At 40.2% G+C, this 13011-nt stretch overlaps 2 protein-coding genes across 3 annotated transcripts in view; both read left to right on the plus strand.

Annotated features, from left to right (window-relative positions):
* The first annotated feature begins 1379 nt into the window (after positions 1 to 1379).
* egr3 (early growth response 3) lies at positions 1380 to 11221 on the plus strand. Of its 2 annotated transcripts, none has more exons than XM_040019719.1 (2): positions 1380 to 2806; positions 5524 to 11221. In XM_040019719.1, exons 1-2 carry the CDS (start codon positions 2653 to 2655, stop codon positions 6600 to 6602), a joined length of 1233 nt encoding a protein of 410 aa, XP_039875653.1. In that variant the 5' UTR covers positions 1380 to 2652; the 3' UTR covers positions 6603 to 11221. The 2 variants fall into 2 exon arrangements, with proteins under 2 accessions (XP_039875653.1, XP_039875654.1); XM_040019720.1 differs by lacking the exon at positions 1380 to 2806 and adding an exon at positions 2813 to 5313.
* Positions 11222 to 11335: 114 nt separating this feature from the next.
* The window catches only part of bin3 (bridging integrator 3), a 31364-nt gene continuing 29688 nt past the window's right edge, over positions 11336 to 13011 (plus strand). The window contains exon 1 of the mRNA XM_040019721.1: positions 11336 to 11479. Within this exon, the coding sequence (XP_039875655.1) occupies positions 11472 to 11479 (8 nt within the window). The 5' untranslated portion in view covers positions 11336 to 11471. The remainder of the gene's footprint in view (positions 11480 to 13011) is intronic.

The raw sequence follows: 13011 nt of genomic DNA on the forward strand, positions 1-13011 counted from the left end.
GAACAGCACAGGAAATAATAAAGAATGTAAATTTGCAGGCAGTGTAACTTTCCAACTCCTTTAATAGTAAGGAAAAAACACTTTAGCTATCCCCATGAAGCTTGGAAAAACAAAACTTATTTGCCTGCACATCCACGCTGACTGGGAAGTTTCCTGCTTTAAAGTAAGCATGTGCTTCCATGGAATCCCTGTATGCAAAAGAGCCCGGACACTGCAGTCAAAGAGATCTAACGCCGCAGGGCCATGGACAAACAACGCAGGCCTGCCTCATGTGCCCCGGCTCACAGTCGAGGAAATAAAACAGCAACAGGTACGGTAGGTGTTCCAGCTCGACTGTTCAACTTTCCAACCACAGAGCCACCACCCTTTGGCGAGATACACTGCAGTACAGAAGGTCCTCAGTCATGCCGATGGGATTCTGATTGATTTGCATCTATAGACATAACAGTTGAGGAAGCCTTTTTCCATGGATCACTCCATTGATGAACTCATGCATTTTTGCAAGATGACAGTAATATAAGATGATAAATAGTGATTTTAGAAACATTATTATGAATAATCTCATCCTATCAGGTTTTCCTGCTACTAAAATACAAAACTTAATAGAAAACCTGATAATGTTTAAAAGGCAAATTGATGTTCTGCAACTTTTACTTTCACCCCTGGCAAACAGAATCAAGACAAATTTAACTCATGATGCCCTTTGACCTGGGCCAGTGTAAAAAAAAGTTGATACAGTGAGCAAGCCGAGGGAATGAATCAGTATGACGTGATGAAGCCAAAACAGAAAATCTATATTCAGCCTGTTATAAGAATGTTGCAATTCGAATCAAGTTTACCGGGATAACTGCTGTCTGCTTAACCGATTTAAGGTATCCTACAAGAGCGGAGTGAAGACACCCTGAGGGGGACAGCCCACTGGTATGACTGACACTCATAAAACGCAGACACGAGCACATGGAGGACTCAGTAATGAGACATACGAGATCACTGGCTGATCTGTTTGTATAAGCCCCCTAAACACTGAGCATGATTCAGTCTAATTCTCCCACACTGTTTACACTTCTGGTTCATTGAGGTACTATTAATTTCTCAGGTCTGAAATATTCAAGCTCTGACATTTCATTCAGTATTTTCTGAGAATGTTGCACAGGCCTGCGTGGCTTACAAAGACACAGCAGCAGCAATGGAAAATAGATTTAAAGAAACCTTTCTTAAAATCATTAATTAGGAGTGAAACCATTCAAAGATTGTGAGTGGATGGTGACTCCAAAGCTTTTTATTATGTATTATCTTTTCTCTCTTTGTTTTTAACTTTTAGTGTAATAAACCAAATTACATGGGTGTATTTAAAAAAAAAAAGAAAAGAAGAAGTTGGGGGTTTTTTTCTATTTTTTTCACAAGTTGGCAAGTTGGTGAAAAGCGAGCCATGACGCTTTGTCCACTGTCATCTCTTTAAACGTCTGTGGCTTCCGATCACTTTTCCACTACTACCACCCGGAACTCACATGTCCAAATACAGACATTTAGGGGCGGGGCCGGACACTGCCTTATTTGGAGTTTCCACTTAAGCGGTCACTGGGGCTCCAAGTCGAAGCAAGCCTGTGGATTTGCAAAGCCCTTGCAATATTTACAAACGATTAACTTCGCCATTTACTGCATTTCTGCGACAATGTTGCTGCATGAAAAGGAGTCAGTGTTCTGCAACGAGCATGTAGGAAGGTACAAAGTGTGTTTGTGTGTGTGACAATGCAGAGCACTTACACTTTCAATATTCAAGTTTGTGGCTTTAGCTTTGAAAGGAAAAAAAAACAGGCCTGGGAGTAAAGTCAACAATTTAAATTTTTTTTCACTATTTGGTTAGTTTGGGCAGAATGTTAAGAAACAACTTGTGATAGTAAGCAGTGTACTGTCTCAGCAACAATCCCCAACGCCACAACACACTCTGTTACTGTCTCACACACACACATGCATAACTAGCCGGCTGTGTGCCTGATAAATGCACATGAGGACTGACAATAAAGATAAGTGCTGCTGAATCATTGCAATGTTTCCACAAGGACGGGAACACATGAGAGCCGCGGGTCTTCCTGAAGAAGGACGCAGCTGGATGTGGCATGTGGATTTTGTAAACTTTGCAGCTATCTGTCTGTCGGAGCCTTTTTGCCTCCACTGTAGTTTCCACCGACTGACGCGTGGAGAGCCTGGCGCTAGGCGCCCATGTCCATATATGGTCATCTACGTCACACAAATGTTCCATCCCCCTATTTAATACGGGCAGACTGGAGTCCCCTATCCAGCTCCAATAGAGCAAGTAGAGCTGCTCTTGTGCAACCAACACCACCACCTCCTCCATTGATTCACAGACTTCAAATTCCCCCACAAGCAGCCCATCAGCTTCCACAGTGATCAGATTAATAACAACAATAGCCTGTGATCACACAGGGGGAGATAACCGGCGCTGCTCATCCTCCGCGGGATACTTGGATAGCTACAGCAACAGGATTCATTCCTGCTCCTCTCTTTTTTTTCACGCCCGATCCACACCTGTGTTTTCCACTTTGAGAACACCCGGTGTTTTTTTCTTTTTCTGTAACTGTCTGGGATACCTGCGCGTTGCCCTTTATAAATGTCGGACTGAATATAACTGCTATGACAGGGAAACTAGCGGACAAGATCCCTCTTACCATGAGCAGTTTAATAAACACGATCCCTGACAGTCTCTACCCAGAAGAGGACATCCCGACGTCTATGAATATTTTCACCAGTACGGAATCCATTAATCACTATTCACAGATGAACACAGGTAAGACCTTCATCTACTTTTGAGAGAGTGTGTGTGTGTTTTAAGAAAAGTGGCTCAAACTGCGATGCGCGCGGACGGCAACAGTTGTCTCGGGGCTTTGGAGCACCTGTTTGCGCTTAGGCTGTTGCGCACAAAGGCACAATCCTAACCTGGACTTTTTTCTTTTCTTGTTTTTTTTTTTGAGAGGGTTCAGGTGAACATCGCCCTCTTTACATTAGACAGACTACGCAAAAAATGCCACTCAGTTGATCGTGTGTGTTTTTACTGCTGTCGTTATCATAATTCCATTGTCCGTACAGCCGAGATGCCAGGATTTCAGCCCGAAAAAGCCAACTGCTGCCTACTCACGCGTAGAAAAAAACTTTTAAAACATCGGCTCACGTGTTTCATTTAAGTAGCGATGCGTAGCTTAAAGTGGCTTTAATTCAGCAAAGCTGAAGCGCGTTTTAGGAAATGTCTGGATGTGAAAGGTTGTGTGAGTGGAAAACGGCTAATTTGCGCAAAGTCCATTAAAAAAAAAACCGCGCAGGGCTCCGTGGCTGAATCTGAGATCTTTACGCTAAGGGAAAATGTGTTTAATTAGGCCTATGTGGTCAAACTCCACTGTCACCGATTTGTTCATCTAATATCCCGCAAAGATGGGTCAACTACTTTAGACAATGACTCTCATTCACAACTCTATTAGCATGTCAGATTTTAGTAGGCGTGTGTGGCCGCTTTCCCCCCTTATATGAAACACGTTTAGACGTCAGGCCCGTGAACCTGCTTATATTCAGTGAGTGGCAAGGCCGGATATATTAACTGATTTATCGCGTAGTCCAAATCGGGCTAACATATTTATATTTAATTCAGACGCCTACCTAAAGTCGACTTGTTGTTCGGCTCAGTGTCGTGGATTGGCATTAAATCAATCCCTCGCTGTACAGCTTTAACCCTCTGAGATGATGGGTCAGTGATCCACGAAAATATATCAAATATTTAACTTCACGTTTCCTTTAATTTAGTAACTGTGATTTACCTGCTCCGTGCACAACTTCATGCACGACCCTCTTTTCTTTTTATTTCCTCTTCAGGTGTTTTGTTCACAGATTAAAGCAGATCTTTAGATTCATTTTAAACTGAAATATTTCCCCCTCAATTATCTCAGAGGTGTGCCTTTGAATTATCCAAGCGCCAGGTGTTACACGTGACATTTTTGGTTTTTAAAAAAAAATTGGAATAAATACAAGTTTATGACATACGTGTGCCATATTATTATTATTATTATTATTATTATTATTATCATTTTGTTTTGACTCGGCAGTAGAATATATTTTGAGACCTTGGTTGGGACGTTTAAAAAAATGAATGAAACTTAATAAGGAAAAAAAAGATGTTGCGGGTTACAGGAGTGTGTGTTGCTACTTTAAACCTCTCCCCTTGCTGAAATTCTCTCAGTAAACTGTAAGCCATATATTTACAATAGGTCCGTCTGTTTTTGTCCTCCTGTTTCTTTATTATTTGGGGTAAAATACAACATTTTTAAAAAGTACAATTTGAACGTATTATGCTGTGATTTTACAGGTGGAGCAGGTGTGTGCTATGCTCTTCAAATCTGACCTATAATAAAAGAGTGGTGATTTTAATTAATGTCCCTCATTCCATTAAAATATCATATTACACAAAATACCTCCAAAAGATTTAGATTATTAGATAATAATAATAATAACAATAACAATAATAATACTACTACTAATAATAATAATAATAAAAAACATAAACTGAGACTTGTTTTATAAATGTCATAGAAAAATATAGCTTGCTCCAAGTCTCCATGTGTTAAATGGTATGGTGCACAATGCACAGAATTTTTTCTTTTCAGCCAAATTCCAGCAGGCTGTAATTACTGGGAAGGAAAATATAAATGAAAAGAGACGTCTTTTTTAACTGCTGGCGAAGAGAGAATTCCAATTTACAAAAAAAAAAAAAAAAGAAAGTCTCATATTTAATTTTTAGAGTATATAACCAGCACATGTATATGTCACCCATTAAGTACATCTGTATTTGGTGGGTTTTAAGGCATCTTATGACAAAGTCAAATGTGCACGAGAGACTGTTCGTTCTTGGTTGAAGTGTGAGCGATAGAAAATATCAAGGAAATTTTGTGAAATGGGGTAGGAAACACGTAAAATTCCTCCCAGATGTTCTTTGTTGCTTATGTGTTTTGAATCCTTGAGCGTGATGGATGTGGCGTCTGCCTTTATAATCCTCCCTGCTGTAAAGAAATCAAATCTTGCCATTCAGTTTGGCTGTCCTCCTGAGGGACACAATGACTGGATCAAAGGGGGTGTTTAGGTCTTGATTTATGAGAGCTTGTGGGATCTGAGAGAGAGAGGAGCGAGAGAGAGACACCCTTCTCTCAGATGCAGCAGTCAGTCACTTAACTTACAGGTCTGACAGCGTTCACATTTCTTTATGAACTCTATGGGACTTCTTTCATTTTTCATCATTTGTTGTCTGTTGCACAGGTATGCATAACATCTGAATTCCGGACAAACCTTGAGGACTGCCGCTTAAAGTTCATGTAGCCAAGTTTTGTTTTTGTTTTTTTCTCCAGAGAGTACGCCATGTTATTACTTTCTTGGGCTTTTCTTATGAAATGATTACATTTCAAATTCACATATGAGCCATCACGTTGATGATTTATTCATGTGTGTTTTTTATTTGCTTTCATCTAGATAATATCATGGATCTGGGCATGGGAAGCGAGAAAGCAACCTCGGAGATTCAGTATGGATCCAGCTTCCAGTCCAACCGCAGCGGGCAGACTGTCACCTACTTGGGGAAGTTTGCCTTTGACACTCCTCCTTCAGGTGGCATTGGTGGCTCTGGCTGGTGCTCTGATAACAATATCATCAGTCTTGTGAGCGCGGGGATCCTCGGTGTTTCTCCATCACCCGGCACAGTAACGACACAGACATCATCCTCCGCAGCAAGCATGGGCGGACAGACGTCAGACATGGAGCAGGTATATGGTCCACCACTGCCTGCCTATTCCACCTGTGGTGACCTGTACCAGGATCAGGTCTCCTTTCACCACAGCCCTGCCACCAGCACGCCTCTAGCCTACCCTGGCAATGACTATCACTCCACATCAAAAGCCTCCATGGATGGCAGTCTTTTCTCCATGATCCCCGACTACAACCTTTTCCACCATCAAGGGGAGGTCGGCGTGATGGAGCACAAGCCCTTTCAGACCATGGACCCCATCCGAGTCAACCCTCCACCCATCACGCCTCTGGAGACCATCAGAGCATTCAAAGACAAGCAGCAAATTCACCCAGGTTTCATCGGCGGGCAGCAGCACCCACCTCAGCACCACCCCCCACCACAGACACTCACCCTAAAACCCATCCGACCACGGAAGTACCCCAACCGTCCCAGCAAAACCCCGGTCCACGAGCGGCCGCACGCCTGTCCGGCAGAGAACTGTGACAGACGCTTCTCGCGCTCAGACGAGCTCACGCGTCACCTCCGCATCCACACGGGTCACAAACCCTTCCAGTGCCGAATATGCATGCGCTCCTTCAGCAGGAGCGACCATCTGACCACACACATTCGCACGCACACGGGTGAGAAACCCTTCTCCTGTGAGTTCTGTGGACGCAAGTTTGCCAGAAGCGACGAGCGAAAGAGACACGCAAAGGTGCACCTGAAACAGAAGGACAAGAAGCCAGCTGACAAGAGCAGTGGGGCAGCTGGGAGCCACAGCTCGCCGCCCAGCTCCTGCGGGGGGCCAACTGTGGGAACGTCATGACCATCACTACGTGCACTTGGACTGGACCCTCACCACACACAATAAAGAGACGTAGGAAGAAGGGATCACGTCTGCTATGAGATAAATAGGTGACTCTTTTCCTCTCTTTTACACCCCTGCTCTTTTCAGTTCCTTCTATTTTTGAGATGGATGCCTTTAGTTTAAGTAAGAGGGGAAAGGCTGCTACGCCCTTCTCTTTCAAGCAACTCAGAGCCTCAGCTACTGTAACACAGTGCCAACACAAAGAAAGGGCACCGTGTGTATCTATAGGTTTTTGGAGTGGATACACTTTTGTAAATTTGAATGAAATTTTCTAAATTGGAAGGAAGCCAGAATCCAGGATAAGGGTCGAAACAGACAGAATTATGAGGGAGATGAGGAACGAGTGGTCTGGGGATGTATGCATTAATTTTAGTAGGCTGTTTAAAAGTGCAATTGGTTACATTTGTGTACCGTCATGGAAACCTTATTAGTGGCACTTGACTGTCTTTTTGTTGTGTTCTGGGGTTTTTTTTTTCCACCTCTTTTTGAATGTTGTTTTCTCAAAGGAATGTGCCAAATGTATTGTGGTGATGCAGCCAACCTTGTTCTTTTTACTGTGCCTGACATTTGCCAAAACATAGCAGTGGTATCAGCTTAGCACAAACGTTGAGTTAAAGCAAAGCTCAGATTCATTAACCACACACCAGATTTAGATTTACCTGCACAAATGAGTCAGATCTAGAGAACGACTTGACTGGGTCACACAAAGCAAAACCGATGTCTTGTCCTGTTACATGTACACACACGCCTGCAGCAATCGATGCCTTTGCCAATACTTATTTATTTGTAGTCACTGTGATACACTGGTTTGGTTTTTTTTTTGGGTTGCCTTTTTATATGGTAGCTTCATGTGGTGTTACCAGATATAATTTCTGTTGCTTTCTTTTTCCTTTTTTTTTTTTAGAAAAAGCTCACCAATACTGTTCATTTCTCAGTTTTCTTGAGTTCTGCAATTATATGCAATATAGTCATGACAAATGCCACCAACCCATAAATCAAATTAACTAAGAGCACAGTTAGACGAATTGAACTGTTTAAATAAGCACTGGGTTGCAAACCAGCAGTATATGAAAGCAAAGCTAAATAAGGGTAAAAAATGACAGGGGCCACTTCTGTGTGATTCTTGGAGTAAAAGGACTAAACTGCTTGGTTTTAAGTCATCGAATGAGGAGCAGTATCCCATAAGAGGAAAAAAGAAACATCCAAATCCATGTTTACATCTTTTTTTAATACAGAGAGACTGAGCTGTAAACTAACATGTTGGATTTTTTTTTGTTGTGTTTTTTTTTGTTGTTGTTGTACAGAATACAAATATGTATGCAGGTAGCTACAGTAGAAGTTTCACTTTTTGTACTCAAATGTCAAATGCACCATAATTCAGTATTAAATCGTGCATAAAATTTATGTGCATGCCTTCATGCACACTATGTAAATACAAATGTCTGCATAAACAAGAATTTTCAGTTGACTGAATGCTTGTGCAGAATGTGTCTTAAAGCTTTTAGTAATGTAGTTATAATACAGAATATTTTGTTGTCATAGGTGATTGCAAAAAAAAACCAACAACTTTTTTTGGAGCACTACAGTAGTGCCAAATATGGTGTGCTATCTCCCATTAAAGAAAAAGAATAATAGCATCTGCACCATGTGTATGCTTTAAAGTGGAAACTGGTTTAAGGAAGCACTAATGTGTTCTCTGAATAAATGACAAGATTTCTTTTCTTTTTTTACATATTGTGTATCTCCATTATAGCAATATCGGTTATTTTAATTAGCACATCTTCCCCACTGTATTTAAAATAAAAAAAGGCACTGGTTGCTCTAAGATAGATGTTCGCCCGAATGATTGGATCTTTTTTTTAATTTTTGAAGTATATTACAGTGCAATGCTGATCATTTTCACAAATGACTCTTTAGTTAAATTGCTTAGATTTGTGCTTACAGAAGGAAACACCTTTTATGGTTTAAGGAAATATTTTGTAATATTTTCTGTGTTATAGTGATATTGACTGATATCATAACAATAACCACATTTGATAATAGTGCTTTGCTTTACTCATGGAAAGCAAGAAGGGTTTCCCCCCCCTCCAATGCTGTGTTATGGTTATGTGGTGCAAATGCAAAACATCCTAACTGACATACCAATATGACGTTTTTATCCAGTACGGTAAATGTATTGTACTTTGGGGCAAAGCCAATGAAACATGTTAAAAAGAAAAATAAGACTAAAGAAGAAATAAATTATTGTTGAGGCTAGCAAAAAAGACCAGATATCAAACATATCAGTAATGGATTCAGCAAACAAAACAAGAGTTAAAGAAATATTTGTGCAGTAATAACCTTGTCCATGTGATAGCATAATTCAGATTTTATATCATTTCTCAAACACCGGTCCTCTTTTTAAAAGAAACATGCTTCCTGTTATTCACCTTGACAACATTTCGAATTATTAGCTGTGCACTCTGGCTGATAATGAGTACGCTTTATGTGAGGCGGAGAATTTATATGAACAACGTTAGCAGCTGGGGAAAAAAAAGAAATAAACATTTAAATGGTCAGCAAACACAGCAATCAGGCTGAAAGAGAATATGAAGAGACAAATGTAAAGGCCAACAGTAAAGTTCAGAAAAGCAATGCCACAGAGAGCACAGTGCACACAGAAATGAGCTTCCAAAGTCCATACTTTCCCTTTCCTGTTACAGTTTTCATTGCAGAGCTTCCTGGCAAGTGTCCACTTATTTTCCAATTAATTTGGCCTCAGAGAGCCTTTTCTCAGCTCATCGACGTGGTTACATGAACAGACCTCCTTGCACTTTTTGAGATAGTCTAAAAGTTAACACAGCCCTGTGCCATCTAACTGCAATTCAATGGTTTTGTATCACAGAGAGATAAATGATTCTACCGCATGGATGGACATCATCTAAAGATTTCTTTTGTGATCTAATATAATGTCGCAAACAAACAAAGTCCTGAATACATTTTACTTTTGCAGATTGACACATTATGTAACCCCCTCCTTATCTGTATTGCCACATTATTGGCTTTGTAACAACGACTCATTTTCACACATTGCATTGGAGTTTGAGCGACGGTGTCTAACGTAGGTTGTATTGTCACATACATCCTCGTGGAGTCAGCACATAAGAATATATATACGGCACATGAACCAAAATGTTTTATCACTGATGCTCATCTAGATTCATTTGATGTTAGACTGTGGATTATTTTGAATTGATTTGACCCAAAGTTATGCTCTCCTCCAAGAGACAAACTGTGTTATGTTGCTTTCTGTTAAAGATTGATGTAGACTAAGGCGTCTCCATGAAGCCATTTAATTACAGCTACAAACGTAATATTTATCAGTCTCACTGTTTCTGTCATTTATTGTTTTGTGGCTAAAAAAAATGAGTAACCCCCCACCACCACTATCATCCCACTCCCTTAATGTAATATAGCGGCTGAACAATAGAGCCTGCTCCATGTTCTTCTGAACAACCATCTGAGTAAGGTGTGAATGGTACAGACATACATCAATGGACTGTTAAACTCAGAAACAAACCCACCACCTTTAATAATGCTTTTCCAATCATTTTTTCTTTCTTTCTTTCTTTTTTTTACGGTCTATTGTCCAATAGTGGGCAGCTGAAAGCTCTGAAATTGGAATTTGCCTCATCCCCTGCTCCGTATTGGACTTGAGCCAATATCAGCGGCCATCTTTGTGCCAAACTGGGTTGCAGGGTTGGCTGATCAAAAACAATACATGATGAGAACTCCGCAGGAGCAACAAATCATAAATGTGACCTCCCTCTGCTTGCAACTGAAGGCAGCCTTGTGCTAATGTTTGTGTGCAACTGTTTGATTTGGTCTCCGTAAAGTTGGCCTAGGGCAAATCCCTAGGTTTGGGCTCATTCATGACATTTAATAACTGTAGGATTTTTTTTTTAAAGAAAAGAAAAAAAACAAACAAAAAAAAAGATGTTTGAAGAGATCTCAATAATGTGTAGATATTATAGGTAACTCACGTCATCTTATGGACTACAGGGTGGCTTCAGGGATTTTGTGGTCTTCGGCAGTGACACTGGTGTTCAGATGGAGTCAATACTCCCTGTTTTCTGTTGTGTTGTGTTTCCTTTCATTACAAGTATCCTCATGTTTGCATGTGCACGGAAATGTTCCAAAGTGCTACCCTCAGACGCTGTAGTGGGTGGCGCTCATTTCTTTATTATGCATGAAAATAAAAAGTCTCATTGGGTGAAATGGGATAAACCTTACAACAATGCAAGACAGACAATTGGAAACACACACTGGGATAACTGTTCTGTTGGCTTTTTTTTTTTTTTGTTCAAGAAAAACAAGGGGTCTTGTTTAAAATGTTGTGGATGTCTTTAGCCTATTTCATGTTTTTATTACCTTATAATAAGGTCCTTTTATGATGAGCTGAATATTGAAATGAATTTTACTATATCCTTGTGATGGGGAGGTGTGCTCCCCTGTTTACCTGGCACTTCAGTTTGTTGTAATGCAATTGTTTTGTTATTTCTATGTATAAGTACTTGAATAAAGAAAAATATAACTTGCCTTCAGTTTACTCGGGTCTCAAAAGAACAAAAAGGCGACGTTTCAGTCTGATATTACATTACATGTGCTTCCAAGTGACTTTTTTCCTGTCGCTGCTGTGTTCGTGTCCCACAAAACTTCCTTAGAGGAAGCAGACGCGGCTAAGCTCCGGACTTCCTGTTTTGAGCTCGACTGCTGACTGGTAGAAAGGAGTAATACTCGGAAGATAGTAAAACTACCCAATGAAACCGGAGTAAAAGTTCACTCAAAATGAGCTGGTATGTACCCTGACTACATTGTTATGAATAAAATATAACTGTAAACGATCCATTCAAGTTAATTTAGGACTGACTTGTCGACCGGGCTCGGGCTATAATCTGGAAGCGCTCAGAGACACCTATAGTGTAACTAGAGTTAGCTTTAGCGTGTCAAACCAAGTGTTTCACGAATAAAAACGTCTTCTAGTAACCTTTCCGTAAGACTAGGTTGCCCCAAAACCCTTTCTGTAAAACATGTGGTCGCAAAGCTGTAGTTGTTACACACAGTTGGCACTTCGAGGAAAAAGGATCGACAAAGTCGTTTACGAGCTACTTGTACAGTATATGTTAGCTAGCAGTTAGTTCGCCTGGTTGCTCTTAAATTAGGGAGGAAAAATGACCTAACTGCTCTTTTAAGTTTAGGCTTCTTGTTTCCACTGTTTAATAAAATCTAGGGTTGTGGCTTTTGCTAAACGTGGAAACTTCGTGTCGTCAGTTGTCAGGTCGGACGGGTTTACGGTGAAGCAATTTAAAGGGATTTAAACGTCGGTCGACAGTAATCAGCTGTCTAGCTGGTATGTTGACACATGTTTTTGGGCTCTTTGTGAACTTTGATTTTCTAAGCAATGATAGCTGTGTGTCGTCTTCATTTGTGTGTCTCGCAGGAGTTGTGCCAAAAAGTGATTTCCAATGTTTCTGTGTTTTGTTTTATATGTCTACCATTATATGCCCGTGCTTATAATGGTAAATAGACTGCAGTCAACCTGATTTAAAGGGGAGTTGTACATAAATTAAAAAAGGGGAGTTGTACATAAAATAAATAAATAATCTGTTTTGTAACTGTCTTTATGACTGCATTATTGTACCTACTTAGTTCATACTCTACATTATACTCAATCCGGTTCTTTTTTGGCCATTTAAAATATCTTCATAGACCTGTTATGTTATATTTGTTCCCATTTCTTTTGGCCTCCAGGCCAGCTCTCTCTTGAAAAAGACATTTTTAATGTCAATGAGACTTTTTACATGGATAAATAAAGAATATAGAAAAATGACTTGATGTCATTCATGAGAGATATTGTTTGAGGAATTATTGGCCACCAAGTCATTTACAACAGTTCAGGTACTGGCAGGGATTTTTTGAGCGAACACCAGACGTCATTTTTTGGTAGACAATCATTTTTTTGGCACTGTATAAGAAGGGCGATTGTCAGTCTCAGTTTGAATTCTTTAAGCAGATGTGGATGCCAGGCCTTTTAGGTGATTTTCTTTTTACATTTTAGCATTCAATTAGCATTAGCCAAGAGGTAAGATAATGCTACAATCATCAGTAAATCAACATGAGTAACCTTACTTAAAATATGTTTATTATCTTGTATAAAGTAATAAAGAGAACACTTAAAATGCTAACATTTGCTCCAGAAGAGAGCTTTATATACACAAACTTTTTTCCCCCCACATTGGAAAGCTGTGACATTACAACAGTGTAATTAGTCAATTGCTTTGTTGGTACTGGACAGGCATTAGTTTGATGACGCAGGAACAAGCACCAA

Source organism: Simochromis diagramma, unplaced genomic scaffold (assembly GCF_900408965.1).
Source record: "Simochromis diagramma unplaced genomic scaffold, fSimDia1.1 OVJJ01000822.1, whole genome shotgun sequence".
In the NCBI taxonomy this organism is placed as follows: domain Eukaryota; kingdom Metazoa; phylum Chordata; class Actinopteri; order Cichliformes; family Cichlidae; genus Simochromis; species Simochromis diagramma.

Bases quoted from the DNA above. Each gene is read 5' to 3' on its own strand.
- egr3 (XM_040019719.1), top strand. From the start codon at position 2,653: ATGACAGGGAAACTAGCGGACAAGATCCCTCTTACCATGAGCAGTTTA. The intron at 2,807-5,523 runs GTAAGACCTTCA...GCTTTCATCTAG, and splicing joins CTATTCACAGATGAACACAG to ATAATATCATGGATCTGGGC.